The sequence below is a fragment of the Ursus arctos genome, unplaced genomic scaffold (genome assembly GCF_023065955.2).
Source record: "Ursus arctos isolate Adak ecotype North America unplaced genomic scaffold, UrsArc2.0 scaffold_9, whole genome shotgun sequence".
In the NCBI taxonomy this organism is placed as follows: domain Eukaryota; kingdom Metazoa; phylum Chordata; class Mammalia; order Carnivora; family Ursidae; genus Ursus; species Ursus arctos.
In genome coordinates, this window is record NW_026623111.1 from 18918730 (window position 1) to 18941158 (window position 22429).

Genomic DNA, 22429 nt, shown 5'->3' on the forward strand with positions numbered 1-22429 from the left:
CCACAGCCACAAAATGTTGTTCAGGGGCAGGGCTACAAGACAATACAGTCACCCTCTCTCCACGTAAATCACACATTTTAGCACCCATTAAACATTTACTTAAAAAGAAGGCACCCCATAAAACATTCTACTACAGAGTAATTTCTACTTTGACTTTCTTTCCTAAAAGCTTTAACAGCCCACACCTGATTTCATTTAGATGTGAAATTTAAAAACAAAAACCAGAAACAGGCCATAAATACAACGAACAAACTGGTGGTTGCCAGAAGAGGGGGATGGAAGGATGACCAAAATGAGTGAAGCAAAGTAAGAGTTTCAAACTTCCAGCTATGGAATAAGTAAGTCACGGGAATGACAGGTACAGCATAGGAAATATAGCCAATGGTACTATAATAGTGTTGTATGGTCACAGACGGTTAACTATACTCAAGGTGAGCACAGCATAACGTACAGAGTTGTCTTTACCAATCACTATGCTGTACATCAGAAACTAACATAATGTTGTGTGTCAACCATACTTCAATTAAAATAAGACAAAAACTTCTACAGCTCGTAAGGTTTAATCAATGATGACAGTACTCATTCCTCAAATACATTCTTTTTTTTTTTTTTTTTAAGATTTTATTTATTTATTTGACAGAGAGAGAGCCAGCGAGAGAGGGAACACAAGCAGGAGTGGGAGAGGAAGAAGCAGGCTCCCATGGGAAGAGCCTGACATGGGGCTCAATCCCAGAACTCCAGGATCACGCCCTGAGCCGAAGGTAGACGCTTAACGACTGAGCCACCCAGGCGCCCCTCAAATACATTCTTTAAAAGCATAAATTTAATTTATAAGCAAAAACATACTAAGGTAACAATTTTTTAAGACCCGGAATCTTTCTGCCCACTGTACAATCCCTAGAACACATATGCTAACAAGTGAATAATGAGTCTAAGCTCCAATAAATGTGCACACATACACACGGCAAAAAGAGGCACCTGATAAACTCTGGAAGGCAAAAAGTTCAGAAAATTCAGTCCATTTTAGGCCCTTATCAACACAGTAACACTGACAAGGGAAGTAGCAGTATAACAGACAGAAAAAACAAGCAAACTAGGTTAAGTGTACATATTTCTGAGGAGTAGCTTGCTTGTTCTGGGTACAGCTGTTCCTACTACCCAACATGACGAGTTATAATCGGTGCGTTTGTGTTGGGGGAGGACAAAGATTTGAGGTTTCTATATTTGATAAAGGGTAGGGTGAGCAGCAGGATTATAAAACCACCAAAAACACAGGTGGGTGAGAAATGGAAAAGATTTGGCTTAAAAATACATTACTGAAGAGTGAAAATATACCAAAACACACATGAAGACACAGCTACGTACATTAGAAACAAAGAAAAATAACAATGTAGGTACTTACTGGTTCCTTATTTTACAATTGATATTTTATAGCTGATTAGAGTGATTGGCATGTATTCCCTGTTTTTTACTTATACCTTTTTTTTAAATGAAATAAATGAGTAAAAAAAATACTTCACCTTTAAGTCTGATCTCTGTCTTACAACTTCCTTCAGAACACCCATGAGGATATCTGTAGCCAAAGTCCTTTCATGAGCCTCATCAAGAATTATTACACCATAACGCTCTAGGAGGGGATCATTCATTGCTTCACGAAGTAACATCCCATCAGTCATATACCTATATTCACAAAAAACAAGTTGGTCAAGGTTCATTTAGAGCATTTTAAAACTAAACTTCATGACATGCAAAGACATCGGGTAAATCAGAATTAAATATTTCCCAAGACAAAAGTGCTACTGGTTCATAATCAATTACAAAATTAAACATGAAGAAAAATTTCTAAGAGTATCAAACAAGTTATACACTATCAAATCTTGTCAAGTAAGACTGTAATACTGAAATGCATTAAGAAAACAAGATTAAATCTGCTTATGGAATGTAAGGATCACATGGTTTCATACAAAGCCAAAGCAAAATGCATCACTTAACTGAGTTTCTTAAAAACAAAATTTAAAACATAAATGTTCAACCTACAAAACTAAAAAGCCACTTGAAGTTGTTTTATAACATCACTAAAATATTACCACATGCAAATGTACATTTCTTTAAAGTCTTAGTAATTCCCCACTTAAGCTAACAACAGGCTTCCTCGGTTCAAAAGGGCTGAAACACCACAAAGTCTATCATCTCTGTTTCCCCCAGTCCCATCCAATCCAATGACATGATGGCAAAGAAGGACAAAAAGGAATACATTCATGGAATAAGGGGTGGCATTAGCACTACAGAAATGCTGATAAATATATATGAAAGAGAAAAGGCAAAGGACATCCACTAAATCAATGAACCAGAGAGGGAAACAAGGTTTAGAGATGGCTCAAGACAGAAGAGCTAACCCAGCACTCAGACAAAGGGTGGTCTGCAAATGGTGTTATGGGCCAGCCATCTCCTATCCATTCTATTCTGGCTGCTACTGTCACTAACACAAAACAACTATCCCTAGTTTGGCACGCGGACAAAACAAAGCCCGCCAGCATAGGCTAAAGTCACAGTTCATTCAATTCATGGTTCTATTCACAAATTTAAAAGCAGTATAGAAGTGTGAAGGCATCATTTCTAACTTCACTATTTTGGGTCTTTATTTTTCATAAGTTAGTCTAACCTAATCTTTCATGGACCAACTTGGTATTTTTAGCCAATGCGATTTGCTAGAGCAGTTAAAGTTGACCAAACTGACAATGTACAGCAGAAGTGAATCCTCCTTATTTCACTTGAACTTAATTCTAAATTTAGTGCGACTTTTGGCAAACAAACCCATCCTTACTCTATATATTTTAGGCTTATTTCTTCTTTGGCCGTATTTTTTAAAGTAAACTACATTTCTGCAGTTGACACAGAATTACCTGAAGATTATTTTATATTAAGACCATGAAAGAAGAAACAGTGCCAATTAAACTATGACTCAATGGCTTAACGACAGTGCAGCACAGCGCATGAATCAGCTACACTATAGCCTCTATCTGCTTTGAAATATCTCTGATCTATCTGAGGACATTTAGTTCTTTCTCCCGACTTCAGCTGTTAATTACTGACATGAGATAGGCAAACCTTTTGCACAATATCTCAGTAGCAAAAATAATAAAGTTTCATCTACTTGAGAGTAACTTCCTCAGATTCCATAAAGCTCGTCTATTCTTTCATAGGGAGAAAAAATATATATAAACTGGTCACTCTCCAAACAATAAGTATTTGCTTAAATACTATCTAATTTACACCATGTTGCTCAGTATCCAAGCTTACTCATTTAACACGGAATCCCAGTGTAATCTTTTTGAAGACATTTTAATTAGCAAATAAACCCAGAACACATAAGTTCCAACAATAGCACATCACTTATTTGAAGAGAATATGTACAGCCAGATCAAGTTCAAGCGTTCACAGGCAATAACCACCACCAAACTGCTATCAGTTTATAAGACCCTCAGATTGTAAAAATGGACCTCAATCTCACATATTAAAAATGTGAAAAAGTCACAGAACTGATAAAAGTATCAGGCTTTAACTTGAGAACTCCCTGAAACTCGTTTAAAAAAAAGTCACCTTCTTTATTTTGATCTTTTTCCTCCTTATACTCCTCAAGCTTCACACAACCACCAATAGTGTAGAGGCATTTAAAAGCACACCTAGGGGCGCCTGGGTGGCACGTGATCCCGGCATTCTGGGATCGAGCCCCACATCAGGCTCCTCCACTATGAGCCTGCTTCTTCCTCTCCCACTCCCCCTGCCTGTGTTCCCTCTCTTACTGGCTGTCTCTATCTCTGTCGAATAAATAAATTAAATCTTTTAAAAAAATAAAATAAAAAAAATAAAAGCACAGCTAACCCAAATACTTATTCTTTTATATTTTTCTGAGGGGGAAATGTTGCAAATGGCAGAACACTGATATTGTAGGTTAATGAACTAGTATTTGCCTTGTTTTATTAGAAAGCATGTATAATGTATGTACTAAGTTAAATGGTCAACTAAACCCTCTAACTTCCAGAATCCAGAGATAGACTCCTAACAGCTGTTTCAATATTTGATCATCATACAATAATCCAATTCTGTGAGTTGCTACTGTTAACCTGTCCTGCATCACAGGAATGTAGGAAGCTGGCTGTTTGTACAATAGAGAGCTTCGGGAAAAATTACATTTGTAGGGGTGCCTGAGTGGCTCAGTCAGTTAAGCGTCCGACTCTTGGTTTCAGCTCGGGTGGTGATCTCAGGGTCGTGAGATGGAGCCCCGAGTTGAGTTGGGCTCTGCACTCAGCAGGGAGTCTGCTTAAGACTCTCTTCCCTGCTCCCCCCACCCCCAACAGGCTTGCATGCATGCACTCTCTCTCTAAAATAAATATTTTGATTAAAGTTGAAAGGTCTCTTAAAAGTACAATCAAAATTGCTGCTTTTCCAGTGTAGAAAATTTACTATCAGTAGGTAACTTTCCCAGGGTCTCAAAACCAGTTAAATAGCTTAAGTATCAGTGTTGTGATCCCCAATCCTGGGGATCCCCTTGTATACTAACACAATCTTCTTAAAGTCTGAGAAAAATGTCCATATAAATACAATAGCAAAAAGTTGCCTGGTGTGGCGGTGCGGGTTGGAAACATACAGAAGACGACTAGTTTGTACGCTCATTTGTGATCTACTGAGAAGAGGTAATACTGAAACAAATAAAAGTACTACTCTTCTTTCTTTGTCCTCTGAAATGACTGCAGGGGATGCTCTTAGCCCAACTTTTTTTGCCCTGATTTAACTGACCCCCAGCCCCTAGGTGGCCTTTTATTTTTAAAGATTTATTTATTTATTTGAGACAGAGAGAGAGAGATCACACACACACACGCGAATCGGAGGGACAGAGGGAGAGAGAATCTCAAGCAGACTCCACACTAAACGTGGAGCCGGAGCGGGGCTTGATCTCACAACCCTGAGATCATGACCTGAGCCAAAACCAAGAGTTGGAGGCTCAACCGACTGAGTCAACCAGGGGCCCCAGGTGGCCTTTTAAATCAGGAAACAGAGCTAGACCTCCCAAGTACATCTAGATCTTCTACATAAAGAGAGATTTTTTAAAAACTCAACCACCCAGTACCAGATGCAAGTCACATTAAGTGTCCCCCCAAAGCAGAAATGTCCTTTTCCTCCTCCCTGTCTTACTTTAACACTTGAGTAATGCTCATCTTTAAGTGTGTACCAAAACTGAACAGATTTCTGCCATCCAACATCTTTCTCATTGAGTCACCTCAAAATTCTAATTTTGTCTCTATTGGTATATCTTAACATCTGAAAAACATAAGTTTTTTTATTGGAAAACTACAGTTTGTTAGGCCTTGAGAGTTTCGGGACAATTCTTTGCTATGTGTCACCACAATCACTGACTCTTTATGGCATGCTTTCATTACTAGACTTCAGGGAGTCTGCTGTTGTTTTATTTATACACAATAAATTTTTCTATGTGTGCTGTATGTCTGAAGTTTTTAAGTTCTAAAAAGTGTGCCAGTATGAACACAGGCTGTTGATTTTAGAAACACTGGACTTTCCTTAAAAAGTACACTAAGAGGCTCGAAGTATAGACATATTCACTGGCAAAAAAAATAGGGCATGAGGCTCTAATTAAGACCCAAGTTCAACAGGTCAGATGTCAAAATAATGAAGACCAATCAACTGACCTGGCCTATTTCAAGAACAGAGGGGAAGTTGGGAGCAAGACCATACACCTATCCTCCCCAGGTTTCCCTCCCTCTCTGGGTCTGTCCTTCCACCTAGACTTCTCCTCCAGCCTGTTGTCACTGTTGTTTACCTATGCTATAGAGAGGAAAACAGAAGAGGGTCCTACACGTTGCCTAATTAAGCCACTACCAGATTTACTGGCAACTTTGGCATAGTATTTGAGGTCATTTTCTTTCCTTATATTTAGAGTGACTTGATTCTGATTCTGTTCTTTTATATGGAACAGCACTTTATCTGTGTTTTAACAGAACTGTTCCCCTGTATCCTTTATGGTTTTTCCTTATTTTTGTTTCTTTTTAAATTATGGAGTTTTTTGTGTGTGAAATTAAGGTCTTTATTAACCCTGAGGGGGAAAAAAAGCCACCTGATGACTTGCTATACTGCTAGATATATGAAGCCCTCTGTTTTTTTGTTTTTTTTTTTTAAAGGGTAATCAAACAGAGCACAGAAAAAGGCAGAACCAGGTACTGGTGATCCTATAAGAGCCATAGCCATTTTCCTTTTAAGTTTTACTACCTTCTACATACTAATGGAATATTTAACCAGACTAAGGCATCAGTCACAAAAATAGGGTATCACAATAATAAATTTGTGATCGCCTAATTTTGAAGTTTCAACAATAGACTAATAATCGAAAACTGCACAGGAGAGTCAAACTCTACATTTGACTGAACTTCTTATTATCCAGTGTTCCATTCTGAAACAAAGACTTGCTTAAAAAGTCATCTGTATTACCCATGAACTGGTTAGAAATACAAAATTTGGGTCTTACCCCTGACCTACTTAATCAGAAATTTCAAAGATGAGGCATAGTGATCTGTTCTAACAAGCTTTCATGTGATTCTGATGCTTTCTGAAGTATGAGAAACACTAGTCTAAAGTTAAACAAGAGGCAGATTAAACAGATGCCTAAAGCAGCAAAAGATCCCTGAACAGTAAGTCAGAAACAGTTCGTATTTTCAACCATGACTATTTAATTAATAAAATAAAATAAAATAAAATTCAGTATGCTGAGTAGTATGAACTTAGCTTGGGTATTTTTTTGCAATGGGCACATGCAAATGGCATAGTATAACTACAAGCCAACTGCCAACCCTGATTCTAGCCAATATCACCAATTCCAATGTGAACAAAGTATGAGAAAATATTACAGACTGCAAAGGTATTGTTTAGTTTTGTGTATACATATATTTATAATTTTTTGAAAAATTTCTTAAGTTGTCTGGTTCAAAGAAAAAATCATAAGGAAAAAAGATGCACAAAAAGGTGAAAGTTTCCCAAAATGTACACCAGAAATTTTTTTTTCTTTTAAGATTTTATTTATTTATTCGACAGAGATAGAGACAGACAGCGAGAGAGGGAACACAAGCAGGGGGAGTGGGAGAGGAAGAAGCAGGCTCATAGCAGAAGAGCCTGATGTGGGACTCGATCCCAGATTGCCGGGATCACGCCCTGAGCCGAAGGCAGACGCTTAACCGCTGTGCCACCCAGGCGCCCCACACCAGAAATTTTTAATAAACTCTGTTATCAGATTATTCATAACTTTAATGAATGTCAGTAAGTAATGCTCAAGTTTTCAGTAACGAAAAACTATGTTTATGTGGGGAAAAAATCCCCAATTACTTAGTGTTATGTTCTCCAGTGTAGGAATGTGTTAAGAGAGAGACAGAGCATGAACCTTCCTAAATCCCTACCTCAAACCTTGTAACTCTCTAAAAAAAAAAATCCAGATTGATCGAAGATGTGGAAAACAAAAACAAAACACTAGAACACGTGGATTCAAATAATTGTTCAATACACTAAATACATCTTCTTCAATTAATTCATTAACTAAAAACACCTGTATAAAATTCAAGTTTCTACAAGGCATGAAGTGTGATAAAGCAAAGACATGGCAAAGTGAGCAAAAATTGGAACTTAAATCCAGAATGCTAATTCTGTTAAAAGCTCCTACAATCAATACAAAAAAGGCCAACTAACTATAGAAAGACGAACAAACACCAAGTTTCATTAATCCTATAACACTGCACATTTTTTCAAATTTACCTTCTCTGTGATTGGGATGCATTTTAAAATAGTACCTTACAAATGACTGTCAAGCAGGTAGCAATACTTCTGGAAAGATGAGAAAAGCACTAGTCTGAGACCCAAAAAGAAACAAAACTGGCTCATAAATACATGTAAAGATGCTCGATTTCATACAAAAGAAATGCAAATTAAAACCATAATAATATTCCATTTTTCACTTATGAAACTGACAAAAAAAAAATAGTTCCACAATACAGTGTTAGCAAGGATACAGAAACAGACAGTCATTTGCTCTTTCCTTACTGGTCAGAGTAGGTAAATCTCTCTGAAAGGCAATCTGGCAATCTAATAAAATTCAAACATACTCTGTAACCCAACCAATTTCATTTGTAGGGAATTTATTTCAGATATATATATGCGTGCATGTGTGAAAAAATGTGTGTACAAGGTTTTGTTAGGAGGGTACTAAGGGCAGCCAGTGTTGTTTTTTTTTTTAAAGATTTTATTTATTTATGTATTTGATAGAGAGACAGCCAGCGAGAGAGGGAACACAAGCAGGGGGAGTGGGAGAGGAAGAAGCAGGCTCATAGCGGAGGAGCCTGACGTGGGGCTCGATCCCAGGGACCTGGGATCACGCCCTGAGCCGAAGGCAGACGCTTAACAACTGCGCCACCCAGGCGCCCCAGCAGCCAGTGTTTTTAACAGAAAAAAAACTGCAAATCTGAGTGCCCCCCAATAGAATAAAACAAACTATACAGTCATTAAAAAGAATAAGGCAACTTTATATTTACTGTTCTAGAATATAAGTGGAATCAGCAACCATCTCTTTTTTTTTTTTTTTTTTTAAGATTTTACTTATTTATTTGACAGAGAAACAGCGAGAGAGGGAACACAAGCAGGGGCAGAGGGAGAGAGAGAAGCAGGCTTCCTGCTGAGCAGGGAGCAGGATGCGGGGTTCAATCCCAGGCCCTTGGGATCGTGACCTGAGCCGAAGGCAGACATTTAACGACTGAGCCACCCAGGCGCCCCAGCAACCATGTCTTCAGCCAACCCTGCTATAACAGTAAAGAAGTTAATCTGCTCTGAAAATCCTAGTTATGCAGTGCTCTTGCAATACTGTTAGGATTTGGTTACCTTTCAAAGTTTAGGCTTTATTCTGGCGTAACTGCACATGCAGCTAAATCAAAACTGCATTTCTAACGAATCCAAAACTTGACTCAGCATGACCCAAAGAAATTCTTGGTAACTGCTTCGAAGTTATCTATTATAAATGACTGGCATTGTATAATCTGAGTAATTAGATTTATTGCTTCCCAAATGACCTAGGAACACTTTACAAATACTTACACATAAAAGAAGTACATGGAGATGAGGAGTAACACCACATACAGTGGTTAAGAATATGTCTGTTGCAAGACAAACCTAGGTTCAAGCCCCTGCCTCCTCCTTCGCATCTGATCTTGAACAAGATCGACTTCTCTAATACACCATTTGTAAAATGAGAATATGGTGGCTTTTGTTTAAATTAAACAAAAGAATGTATTTAGAGCACCTAGTATACCAATTGTTGGGCACTTGTCAAATACTCAATATAGAACTCAACACTATGCTCTTAACTAACCTTTACCTAATAAGTCCTTGGGATAACCTTGCCCTCTGTAAAACATACTGTGGTAGAGCCACATTTCTGTCCCTACCAGTTGTGTCAACATAATTATATTTGACATGAAATAAGCTCTTAGCATAGAAAAAAGAATTGTATATATATTTCCTACTACATGCTTTAGAAAAGCTCGAGAAAGATAAGTCACACACATACTATCAAATGTGTGACTTAACTATAAAAAAGTGAAAGGGGTCTGGAATTCCAGAATTTCGAAAAATTAGATTCTCTCGAATTCCAGGAAAGTAACACATGTGTATTCTGCAAACGTGTGAAGTTTAAATACCACATAAGATCTAGACATTTTAGCTGCCTAATTGAACTCCAAAGGGCCCATATTCGAAGACATGGTGTTGATCCCACATTTAAAAACTGATGAATGAATGTACAGGTTTTAAATTACAATTTAAAAAAAGTTTAAGGTTTGTATAAATTTTTACTATTTACCACTAAAACTGTTAGATTAACCCACTACAATCCAATCAAGTCATATGAGTGCCTCTATTAAAGAAAAACTACACATATTAAAATGCCCGCACAAACAGTATTTAGTATTCTTTAAGTTACAGCAGATCAAGACTTCTAAAATAGACCATAACCAAAAAATATATGTTTATTCACCCCCCCACCACCATATAACCTATTTTTGTTTAAAGCCCCTATCAGTAGATGGGGCGCCTGGCTGGCTCAGTAGGTAGAGCATGCAACTCTTGATCTCAGGGTTGTAAGTTTGAGCCCCATGTTGGGGCTTACTTAAAAATAAAATTAAAAAAAATAATAAAAGCAGCCCCTATTGGAATACTTTTTGAACGACAATAGTAAAAAAAACAGAAGAATGACAAAGCTAAAACAGCTTGCACTTACCAGGAACTGTATTAGGAGAAAAGAACTATATATAGTATAGTGACTTTATAAAATACAGCTCTTTTCACTACTATTATAGATACAGTGAAACCTGAACACCCACATCCTACCCATCTTGCACAATGCCAACATTATGAAATGGTCAATTACCAACTTTTAAACATGCTGACAGGGAATGCTATTATACTTATTCAGTCGCTACCGACAGTCATCAAATTACCTTCCTCCAACAATTTCTTCCAGTATTAGCTATTTCTATATGCCATAGGTACAAAAATAAAGAACTGATCATCTAAGTACACATAAGTCAGTTTAAAATGGAGTTATTTACCTCTTTTAGGTGATCTGGCTATTTTGGGAATCATTACTAACTTAGTCTTCAGGGTCCACAATGCTAGCACTCTATTTCTCAGTTTATATAGTTCTACGAAGTAATGTCAAAAAAAACTTTACAAACCTGATCCATGTGAACACAGCAGTTAAAAAAAACAAGATTTGGTTGTTCAATACTAAGATCTCCTGAAGGACAGCTTATGTATAATCCCCTAGCACAGTCCAAGTTTAGATTACTGCAGAACTTTAACATCTATTTATATACCCAGTCAAGAGAAGAGTAAACTACTTCCTTCTTTGGGTATAAACAGGTCACTTCACTTGCTGCAGTAAATTGATTCAATTTGTTAAATGATACCCTATTTCCCGAGAATAATAATTATGTTCTTGCCTTATGATTCAAAACAATTTATATTATCATTTTCCATACTCAACATGTAACACCACAGAACTACAAGCAGAGGTACTTCATTATGCATATTCCTTTCAAAGATATTTATCTTTGCAAGGCTCAACTTTTGATAGCCACTCTAATAAAAAGCAAATAAAAGGCAAATATCAGTGTAGAACAGTAAATAAAGGTGGCAGTGTCCAATCCAACTCCAAAGTTTAAGAAATGACATCACACTAGTAGATAATGGTGGTTTAAAAATGAAATAAAATTTTTCTTCCAACATATGTGTGGTATTTGTTTAAAGGGCAACGAAGGGGGCACCTGGGTGGCTCAGTCATTAAGTGTCTGCCTTCGGCTCAGGTCACGATCCCAGGACCCTGGGATCGACCACTGCATCGGGCTCCCTGCTCAGCAGGAAGCCTGCTTCCCTCTCCCACTCCCCCTGCTTGTGTTCTCTCTTTCGCTGTTCTCCGTCAGATAAATAATAAAAAATCTTTAAAAATAATAATAAAGTGCTACTAAGCTGTTAGGACATAAATACTAAGTTTTTAGGATCGAACCAATAAATAAATGGAATTCTGAGTCATTTCTTCAGGCCTAGGATTCCATGAAAAATTACTGAGACATTAAGCATGACATTGTGAACCAAGGTAGCCTAGGAACTTCTATTCTACTTAAAACCTAGCTCACTGAGTTAATCTGACTATCTAAGTCCCTCCACCCTCTCAGCTCAGATGAAATACCTTCTCCTCTGTGAAATCATCTATGTAATTCATGTGATTGAATCAAAATATGTTCTTAATTGCTTCACAGCTTAAGTCCCCAAACAAGCCAGAGAAGAACTAGTAACACTAACAGCTCCTTTGTGTACTTAATGTTCCCTTCATTTGTAAAGGGGTAAGCAAACATTTATATAGGGTCAAGTTCAACTTGATATATTCAAACAACACTAATCTTAGTACAATCACAACCACCTATCCATAGTATTGGTTACAAAGAACTACTAGATGTGAATAGTCACATGGAAAGGTACCACACAGTACTTTGAGTAATTTGGAATCTACAATGTTTCAATGCATTTCTAATACCAAAAAATGGACAAAAAGAAAGCAAACAGAAAACAGTAAACCCTACTTATAACCTGTATAGACAGCCTCATAGTTCTGAGATCAGCAAAGTATACAGCTTTATTTGGGCAAACAGCTAAAATACATGTGGTATGTTTCAGTTAGCTATATAATCAAGCAAAAGAAATGCCTACAAAATTAACAGAAGGCAACTAAATTACTTTTTCAAAATACACTGCCCATTCCTCAAGTTTTCACAAGTTTGAAGGAAATGCCTGTCATCCTCACAACAGAATTTACGGAAAGCTAGTATGAACGCATAGGTTTAATATTTTTAAGACGTTAAGCAAAATAAACAAAGAGCCTTCTATAACTAAACCCTTGCAAGTCCTTAAGCATAAACACAAGGATCTAACGTAATAATATATACATACCTTTAGGAAATCAAGTTAGCTTTTATGAATGAACAAAAACCAAAGAATTCTAACTCTAAGGCGACGAACATTTTTCAGTCTGACAGGAAATGCTTCAGTGGTACAAAACCACATTTATTCTTTATTACCACCCCTTTCTAAAGATTAAGTAAAACTACCTTTATCTAACCCCAGTGCTATACTTGAATTAGAATAAAGCCTACTATACAACAGATGTTCAATGAATTAGTTTATAATTAATGTCTATATAATTAATGGTCTTTAAAGTACCAGGCCTATTTCCACAGCTTACCTCTAGCCCGAAAAGAATATTTGGATTCGTTCATTCATTTCACAGTGACAAGTAATGTCCAAGTTTTAATTCAAGTTAAAACCCCCAAATTGTAATTCAAGTGCTGCATTAAAAGGAACTTTATTAAGTTGTTTTTATGTCTCTTTTTAATTAACTGGGTTAACTGGTTAATAAAATCCAATAATTTCTCAAACTGGATATCTACCACCACTATCAGCAGCCGCAAAAGTAGAAATGTTGACTTAGCACTTGCTGGGCCATAGGAATTACTCCAAGGGCTGTACACAAATTAACATATTTTATCTCAGAACAACCATATGAGGTAGTTATTATCAGCTCTATCTTCTGAAAAAGCAATAAGCACAGGGAGGTTAATTAACATTGCCAAGATCACAGCTAATAAGTGCCAAAGCTGGGACACAACTCCGGGCCCTGTAATCTTAGTCTGTAGTCAATGTACTTCCTTTTGATTCTCTTCTCAACTCATCTTTTTAACAAGGTTGCCTTCTTGGAAACCCACTGCGGAATCTCTAAGTAGTCCTCATGCAGTTGGTGCTTCTAACTCAGGCCCCAAAGTATCTGCTACAGGAACCTGCTACAGCAATGCCTGCTAAACCCTCCCCAGTGTCAACCTTAAAGGTCCTATACCAGCAGGGTTTGTACTGGAATCTCACATTTATTAAATATTTTTAGATTTTCTTTCATCTTTTTGTCAAGATTGCTTTTTAAAGATTAAAAAATGTAGAAAGTTTCTGATTCAGGTTATGTAGAACAGCACTTCTTTGGCTGGTTAGTTCAAAACTTTTCTCCCTCAAGCTTTACAAGGGATTTATCACACCCTGAGACCCCAAGTTCTGTTCATTTCTCCTTATCACTTGATTATAGATTTAAACTATGTCCTGTCCTTAGCTTTTCTTGATTTTTCCAGCAGCCTGTCCTAAAGCTATATATACGATAAACAACTCAGGATGGTGCAGGTCTTACAAAACAAACAATGGTCCTTGAAGAAAGGAGCTACAATCCCTTCTGCTTCATAAACATTACCCCAGATTAATTCCTTAGCCTGTAACAGTTCCCAAAATTGAAATAAATCTGACACCCAAAAGCAGAACATTCAGAATAGAAGGCAAATTATAAATTATATACACCAAATCACCCTATCATCATACCCTCTCCACCAAGAAATCAGGGAAAATGTCTTTTCATAAAAAGCTACCGGTTTTTCACATTTATGTTGAAGATTCACCCACAGTCTACAGTATAGTGACAAATTTCACACTCCTCTGTTGCCTTTTCCATCTCCGGGTTTTGGTTTTTTTTTTTTTGAAGTTCCATGCAGAAGGCAAATACACAGATATAGACACAAACCGTTTCCCAAAGAGTTTACACTCCAACTAGGCAAGAGAAAGAAACCAATCTTTAATTATCCATACTGTCCATAACCAGTCCTGTATCATCTCAAGTGATCAGCCATGGAAATGCTGACTTACACAAATCATTTGGATACTTTATTTTTATTATTATTATTTTTAAAGATTTTTTTATTATTTATTTGACAGAGACAGCGAGAGAGGGAACACAAGCAGGGGGAGTGGGAGAGAGAGAAGCAGGCTTCCTGCTGAGCAGGGAGCCCGATGCGGGGCTCGATCCCAGGACCCTGGATCATGACCTGAGCTGAAGGCAGAGGCTTAACGACTGAGCCACTCAGGCGCCCCAATCATTTGGATACTTTAAATACACAAACTGCACTGTCTTCTAAAAAGTACTTTTCCTCCCCCTTCAGAAAAAAAGTTTTTAAAAATGCTGTTCCATGGGCGCCTGGGTGGCTCAGTCAGTTAAGTGTCCGCTTTCAGCTCAGGTCACGATCCCAGGGTCCTGGACTCCAGCCCTGCCATCCGGCTCCCTGCTCAGCGGAGAGTCTGCTTCTCCTTCTCCCCGCTCATGTGACCGCGCTCTCTCTCTCTCAAATAAATAAATAAAATCTTTAAGAAGAAAAAAAAATGCTGTTCCATCTGCCAAGAAAGCTCTGCTCCCCGTACCCCAATCCCTACCCTGGAGAACCATTCCTTTCAACTCAGGCCTTTATTCCATCTTCTCTTTTCCAGTCTAAACTGAATTTTCAAATCATGCCTTCATTCAAACACCAGTATTCTCCTTCAGAAGCCTAATCACAATGTGAAATTTTATTTATTTTATGGGGACAAGAACCAGATCTACTTTTTAGAACTTCAGCTAGCTAGCACTGTCCAACACACAGAAGGCACTCAATTAACTATACGACTAACTAAACATTACTTATGTAAATTACTGGGTTCCCTCAATATCCAAATATCTCAGAATTTGCAGATTGGGGGACAGGGTACAAAAAGGAAATAACTAAATTAGGTACAAAATTACCAACTTCAGATATTATGTCTGCCTGAAGGTTCAAGACTATCAAACTGTTTTATTCCATAAAAAAATTATCAGCTCCCTCAAAATAAATGAACAGATTTCTTAAAATTTGTCACAACTCCAAAGTGCTTCTTAAAATCCACTGCAACAGTGTATCACCTCTTCTTCCTTAAAGTGAATTAAGATATTTTTCACTAACTAGTCACAAAGTTGGCAACATCTTCCACTGACTGGTGTGCTCTTCTTTAGCTATTGCACTTGTTTTTTGATGTGTTTTTTTTTTTTTCGTAATTTCCAAGCCAAAACAGCAAAAGGAACATTAAGCATACTGCAAAAGGAATACTTCAAAAAAGTGGTGGGAGTGGGCAAAAATCACAACAAATGAAATATAAAAACGATTTACAGCTGTGGCGGCTTGGAAACTAAGTTGTCTACTGGGACTAGACAGGTTTTCTGGGTTTTTTTTTTTTTTTTTAAAGATTTTGTTTATTTTACTTATTTGACAGAGAGGCAGTGAGAGAGGAAACACAAGCAGGGGGAGTGGGAGAGGGAGAAGCAGGCTTCCCACTGAGCAGGGAACCCCAATGCGGGGCTCGATCCGAGAATGCTGGGATCATGACCTGAGCCGAAGGCAGACGCTTAATCACTAAACCACCCAGGAGCCCCTGGACAGGTTTTTAAAGGTAGACTAACAGAGTGCACTAACTTATACTAGATCCAATTCTCTGAAAATAGCACAATATTAGATCTAGAATCTAGACTTTATGGATATGTGTTCCAAACACCAGAAAAAGTATCTTTGGATTCTAAATGTAAATAGAGATGATTTAAGGATACACTAATTTAAAGTACCCTCAAACAAATTTAATTAGTAAAAAAGTATTTGTTTACTGTCAACAATGAAATCAGGAAGAGTATGGTTGAATTCTGAGTCCCTCAGGCAGAATCTCTAGAAGTCAGTCCTCTTTACCATTCTTTATGATAAAAATTAGAAGCCTTTTTTTCTGGCTAAATAATGGATTCTTACGCATTTTTATATCCACACCTGACCCTTGAACACCACAGATATGACTGCACAGATCCACTTATTCAGAGATTTTTTTCACTAAATACAGTACAGGACTATAAATTATTTTCTTATGATTTTTCCCTTGCCTTACCTTAAGAATATGGTAGATAAAACATACATGACATACAAAATATGTGTTAACTGTTATTGGTGAACTGAATAGCAGGCTATTAGTAGGTAACCTGTGGGGAAGTCAAAAGTTAGACACAGATTTGTCGGGGGGAGGGGAGGTTTGCTCCTACCCCCTATGTGGCTCAAAGGTCAACTATGTATGAGAATAATAAAGGAGGAGACTGATAGCTGTCTTAGGTATTCACTCTTCTACAAATAACTATGTAACTGATCCTCCTTAAGCTAAGGTTCTAGCTGATTTTAACATCTGGGGTTCTCAAGAAATGAGCTGATAGATGACTATACAAAATACATCTAGGGATTCATACAACACTCCATCTGGTGCAGCATTCCTACTATCAAAACTATCACTCTGGGGCGCCTGGGTGGCACAGCAGTTAAGCGTCTGCCTTCGGCACAGGGCGTGATCCCGGTGTTATGGGATCGAGCCCCACATCAGGCTCCTCCACTATGAGCCTGCTTCTTCCTCTCCCACTCCCCCTGCTTGTGTTCCCTCTCTCCCTGGCTGTCTCTATCTCTGTCAAATAAATAAATAAAATCTTTAAAAAAAAAAAAAAAAAACGATCACTCGTTCCACATTATTAAATAGGATTTAGTATCACTTAAAGACAGTATTAGGTTACCTTCTAGTTCTTCAGATTCTAGAAGATATTCCAGTAAGCTTGCCCTGTCCAGAATTAAGTGGGCTTTTTTGTTTAAAGTTTAGTTATAGCCTCTGGGAACCATTTCATAAGAAAACATCACAATGCGAAAAACACGTTCATTTTGATCTATCAAATCTATTTATATGTTACTTGTCATTCCCTATTAACTACACCAAATCTTTCACAAGCATACATCTTTTGAAAGCCTACCACTTCCTAACACACGGACACACACACACATACACACACACACACTCTGACCCAGTATTATGTAACTTTCCTCTCCCAATTTCCAAATTTCGTTTTTCCTGTTCAACTGTAGCTTGCCAAGAAACATTTAATACTTAGTGAATCAAATGTCAAAATAACTATTTCTTCTAAAGATGAGTAAAATCTGCCCTTTATTGTCCTCAAGTCCTTGACATCATCTGCATTTTAAATTAATACGAAATCTTAAGTTATGATTTTATGTAATTCTTTCATCATGATTATCACTAAACTAAAAAGACGTACTCAATGAAACTTAAGATATAAGCCAAAAACATGCCTTAAAGTCAAAGACAAGCTGACTTAAATAATTGTCCAGCTGCTATTAAAGATACTGAATTCTTTAACCTGAAGTTCTAATACTTATCAAAGAAACTAGAAAAAATTGACATGAAACTTGAAGAATGATTGGATGTTTTATTGAGGTTTTTAAACTTATGAACATCACAGCTATATAAAAAACTGTATCTTTGACCTATGTACGCTGAAATATTTAAAGATCAAAGTATATAATGTCTAACATTTGTTTCAAATTATATGGGACAGGGAAAGGTTTGGATATGGATGAAACAAGATGGGCCATGGTTGAAGATGCATGATAAACACATGGGAGTTCATTATACTACTGTACTTCTGCATACATTTGAAAATTCCTATATTATTTTTCCCATAAGACTGTATATATATTTCTGCCATTAATGACTCATTTCATTGCCCATGTAACATTTTGTTCCAAAATTGTCTTTTAAAAATCTCAGGGAGATTACATCATGACAAAGAAATCATTTTTTAAAAATGATTTAAATGTCACATATATACAGAATAAACAGAAGCAACAAAAGGGGAAGATCTTCAAAAGAATTACCATCAGGCAATATGTCTCACAACTTACGCAGAATATAAATGTAAGATGAAAAACAATTAGGACAGATAAAATATTAGGAAGAAGCTCAACACGGTAGTCAATTGTGCACCACAGTTATAAATGAAACAGTAAAGGACTTTGAGGAGACTCCAAGAGTGTACTACACAACAAAGGAGTCCTCCTTTTAGCTCCTAACATATGTACAATAATAACTGTATAATTAACATTAAAAGCCCTATCTCCCAAATAATTCCTATCCCATCCCACACATCATTCTTTCTAAAAATAACTATCTTTTACTAAGATGTATCACTTTTCTATCACATTTAAATGATATAACATTTCACCTAAGATACAGCACCAAATAACTAAAACCTGACCTTTGAAGCTCATTGTTTACTGAAACAGCTATATATATTACTACCAAGAAAGAGAATCCATCTTAAAAAGTCAGTGAATAAGTCTAAGAAGGTCTTCTCTGGACTACTCTAAATTTGGATGATTTGCGACTCCCCTAGCAAAGCCCTCTATCTAGTGGCAGAAAACTAAAAATAGAGAAACAAAGTATGCATTTTTAAAGATAGTACTTACTTAAGAATGGTTTTTGCACTACTGCAGTCTTCAAATCGAATGGAGTAACCAACTTCCTGGCCCAACATTACATCCATTTCATCAGCAACCCTCTGAGCCACACTCATTGCAGCCACTCTCCTGGGCTGGGTACAGGCAACTCCTCTCTTGGGTCCTGGTAATGATCGCATGTACTCCACACACCACTGTGGAATCTATCAAATAATTTCACATTTAAATTAATTCTACTCTGCCTGCATATCAGGTATATTTAACATGTAGTATTTTATTGCATTCCAATAATTTAAAACAAAAATCAATTAGGCACACCAAAGTATTAAGACTAAACACTCACAGCCTGAGCTCTCCAACCCAAGGAGGGGTCACACACTCACATGACGTACTGTGTACTCCTCAGCAATCTAGGGCCACTGAGCTGTGCTGAACATTCTCTATAGTGTCAGCTGTTCATCATTAAACATTTCTCTATACACTGGAAAAAACCCAACTTACGAAAAATTCTACTTTATAACAAATGTGAGTTTCCACAAATTTTCTCAGAAATTATTAAATTCTTATACAATTTGAATTACAAAATGCAGGTGAAAATAGAAATCACAACCCCTTGTGGTTATAGAGCTATGCCTTTTAAGTCAATTCAAATTTGGTTGGTAAGCTAGCAGAATCTAACCCATATTCCTTGGCCTTCAGGACAGGTATGCACAAAAGAACACCTTAGGTGCCATCTTAAAAGTCGATTTCAGTAATTGTCAATCTCAAATTCAATGGCACCTAGAGAAGCAAGAAAAAACACCAACAAGCACAAGTTGGTTGGCTGCCATGACGACAGCGCATTGCCTCCTTGTTCCATTACCAATAGAAGCTAACAGAACCTCTAATTTCATGACTCTTCACTCACTTACCTGGATAACAACCATGGGAAAAATCTAAGTAATCACTACATTAAATGGGAATCCACTCACTACATTAAAGTCATGATGGCTCTCCATCAAAGCATCCGAAAGCCTGTCAAACTCAAACGCTACAGAAAATGCCGGGGCGGGGAGTTCCAGTACAGAATTTGTACAAAGGCACTTGAAGAATACTGGTCGCAGTATCATTACTACATTTTAGTTAGGTTACTTCTGCAATTTGGGGATAACTGTTTTCACGTACGAATATCTAAAAGGGGAGGGGGTGACTATGTCCCTTCTCTAAGAACGTAACAATGCTTATCTTTAAAGGATTTAAAAGGAACAGAAATAAATACCACCCTAAAAGAGTAGGGTCTCTCTAGGTCTGTAAACCCCCGAACCAAAGTTTAAGTGGTTTTCCAGCCAAGTTTTATATATTTATCTTCATTTCAGCAAGCCTCTTACAAAGGCAAAATGTACTTTATAAGACCAAACAAAATGAAATTCAAAGAAACATTTACCATTCAGTTAAAACTATTTAAAACTATTTTGGAATTCTCAAGGCAAGAATGTTCAAAGTTTTTAAACTCACTCCAGAGAAATGGATAACTTACTCCCACTTTAAAAGCAAGATATAAATATTTTTGGCTAATTCAGCAGTTTCTGAACTTTTGATCTCAGGACTTCTTTATGCTCTTAAAATAACCAAGGATGCCAAATAACTAATAGACTTACTATATGAAGAAATTAAAACTAAAAACCTTTTAGAATATTAGTTCCTAACAATAAAAACCCATTCTATGCTAACACAAATATTTTCTACGAAAAATAATTACATCTTCCAAACAAAAAGAAAAAAAGAAAAATTAGCAGGAAGAGTACACTGTTTTGCATTTCTGCGTATCTCTAATGTCTAATCTGTTGGATTCTCTTGTCGTCTTCAATTTTGAATGTGTTGCACTATTTTTGTCTTGTTGGACGTATACAAAGAAAATCCCAGGACCTCTGAAAAAGTTTCAGGAACGTTCAATGGTTTCCAGACAGTATCTGGAAAACGGCGCAGTCAATGCATCTATCCACATTTCTAAGAACAGCATTAAGAAGGGAAGCAGGAACTGAAATATGCAGTGTACTGGCCTGTTCAAGCCAAGGATCATTCCTTCCTTTCAGCTTCTTCTCTTCCTCCATTTGAGGCTACGTCCCAAAAAACTGATCCTCAGCCCTCTAATCTTATTTTACACATTATCCTGACTGGTCTCATTTATTCTCCTGACTTCTACTAATTTTACCTATAATACATTGACAATCCTAACTATGTTTCCCATTCTAACCTGGTGGTCATTTCCACTTGAGGAATGAATATTTTATTGATATTCCAAACTCAACAAGTTCAAAACCAAAACCACTTCACACCTTCCTCCAATACGTATTAATCCTCCCATGTCTCACCAGTAGTATTAACATCCTAACTCCAGTCTACTGTTTATTCTCCATTCTACTACCTTATATGGAGTCAAATTTTTGTTATAACTTCCTACATAGTCTGTCGTCAACGTTCTCATTAGACAGAGAACATTTCTGTAACAATCCCTATCAAAAAGCTCTGGTGGCTCCCCAATCTACAGCATAATACGAGGCTCAGCCTACTGTTCCAGTCTCACCTGCCCCATCTCCCTCTTCATACACACCCCATATGCTGCCCAGGGCATACAAAGCTTTCTCTTCTCTGAACTTGTGCCTCTGTTCACCCTGAACTGGATTTAGTTTCTTATATATGGATATAGTATGAACATACCAAGTTGCAATGTAAAATAATGACTTTTACTGTGAGTCTCAGTCAAAAGTTAGAGTCAATACTTTAGATTTTGTTTGGAGGGTCTCATTTTCTGACAGGCACAAAAAGATAACCAAAAATGGCTTACTCTTAATCGTTTTCAGTCAAAAATTTTAACAGGAGCATGCCAAAAAAACATTTGGGTGAAATTCACTACTTAAGCTGCTCCGTTTCCTTTTGAACTCCCCAAATGCCCTGCAATCCTAAGTACACAAAAACAAACAAAAAAACCACAATATTCATCCAAATAATCACAAACCTCTCGTTTTGAACTGACCTGACCTTCTACATTAACTGCTGCTAAAGAAACTCATCTCTGAAATAAGGTTAGCCATGTAAGACCACAGAAGAGCAGAATGAAATAAATATAACTTTGGCTATAAAACAAAGAGACAAAGCTTTAAATACTGAGCTCACCTAAATCTACTACCTAACCACAGGCAACCCACTAAACCTTTAAGATTCTTAGGAATCTAAGGCTCATTTTGATCATCTGTAAAATGGTGATTAACAACTTCTTGTAGTGTTCTTGAAACAAATACATACAAAGGACATAGTGCTTAGCTTTATCCAACTGCTAATCAGATAGATAAATACTATGCAAAGCAGATAAGCCAGTTGAAACAATTCTTTAAAATACTAAATCTTTAAAATAAGTTTAAAGCTACATCTTTTCACACATTATTTAAATTTCCGTAAGGTGATAAAAATAAACCTATCAGTTTCAGTTCCTAACATCAACACTAAGTTTTCTTTCACTTATAAAGAAAAACCATATTCACTGAGTCTTTAAGTTTTCAAGTTTTCTATTCTGGTTGCCATTATAGCCTTCAAAATGTCTCCATGATATACCCAAATTGATAGGTTTGTGGCATATGTAACTTACAAAAAAAAAGTAA

The 22429-nt window shown here is 36.9% G+C and overlaps 1 protein-coding gene across 2 annotated transcripts in view; it reads right to left on the bottom strand.

Annotated features, from left to right (window-relative positions):
* Positions 1-22429, bottom strand: part of DHX15 (DEAH-box helicase 15) — a 58710-nt gene that overhangs the window by 28294 nt on the left and 7987 nt on the right. The window contains exons 3-4 of one of the 2 annotated variants that reach the window (XM_026514528.4): positions 18804-18997; positions 1521-1680 (exon numbers count right to left, since the gene is read on the bottom strand). In XM_026514528.4, the coding sequence (XP_026370313.1) occupies positions 1521-1680; positions 18804-18997 (354 nt within the window). The remainder of the gene's footprint in view (positions 1-1520; positions 1681-18803; positions 18998-22429) is intronic. The other variant, XM_057309523.1, reaches the window with a different exon arrangement.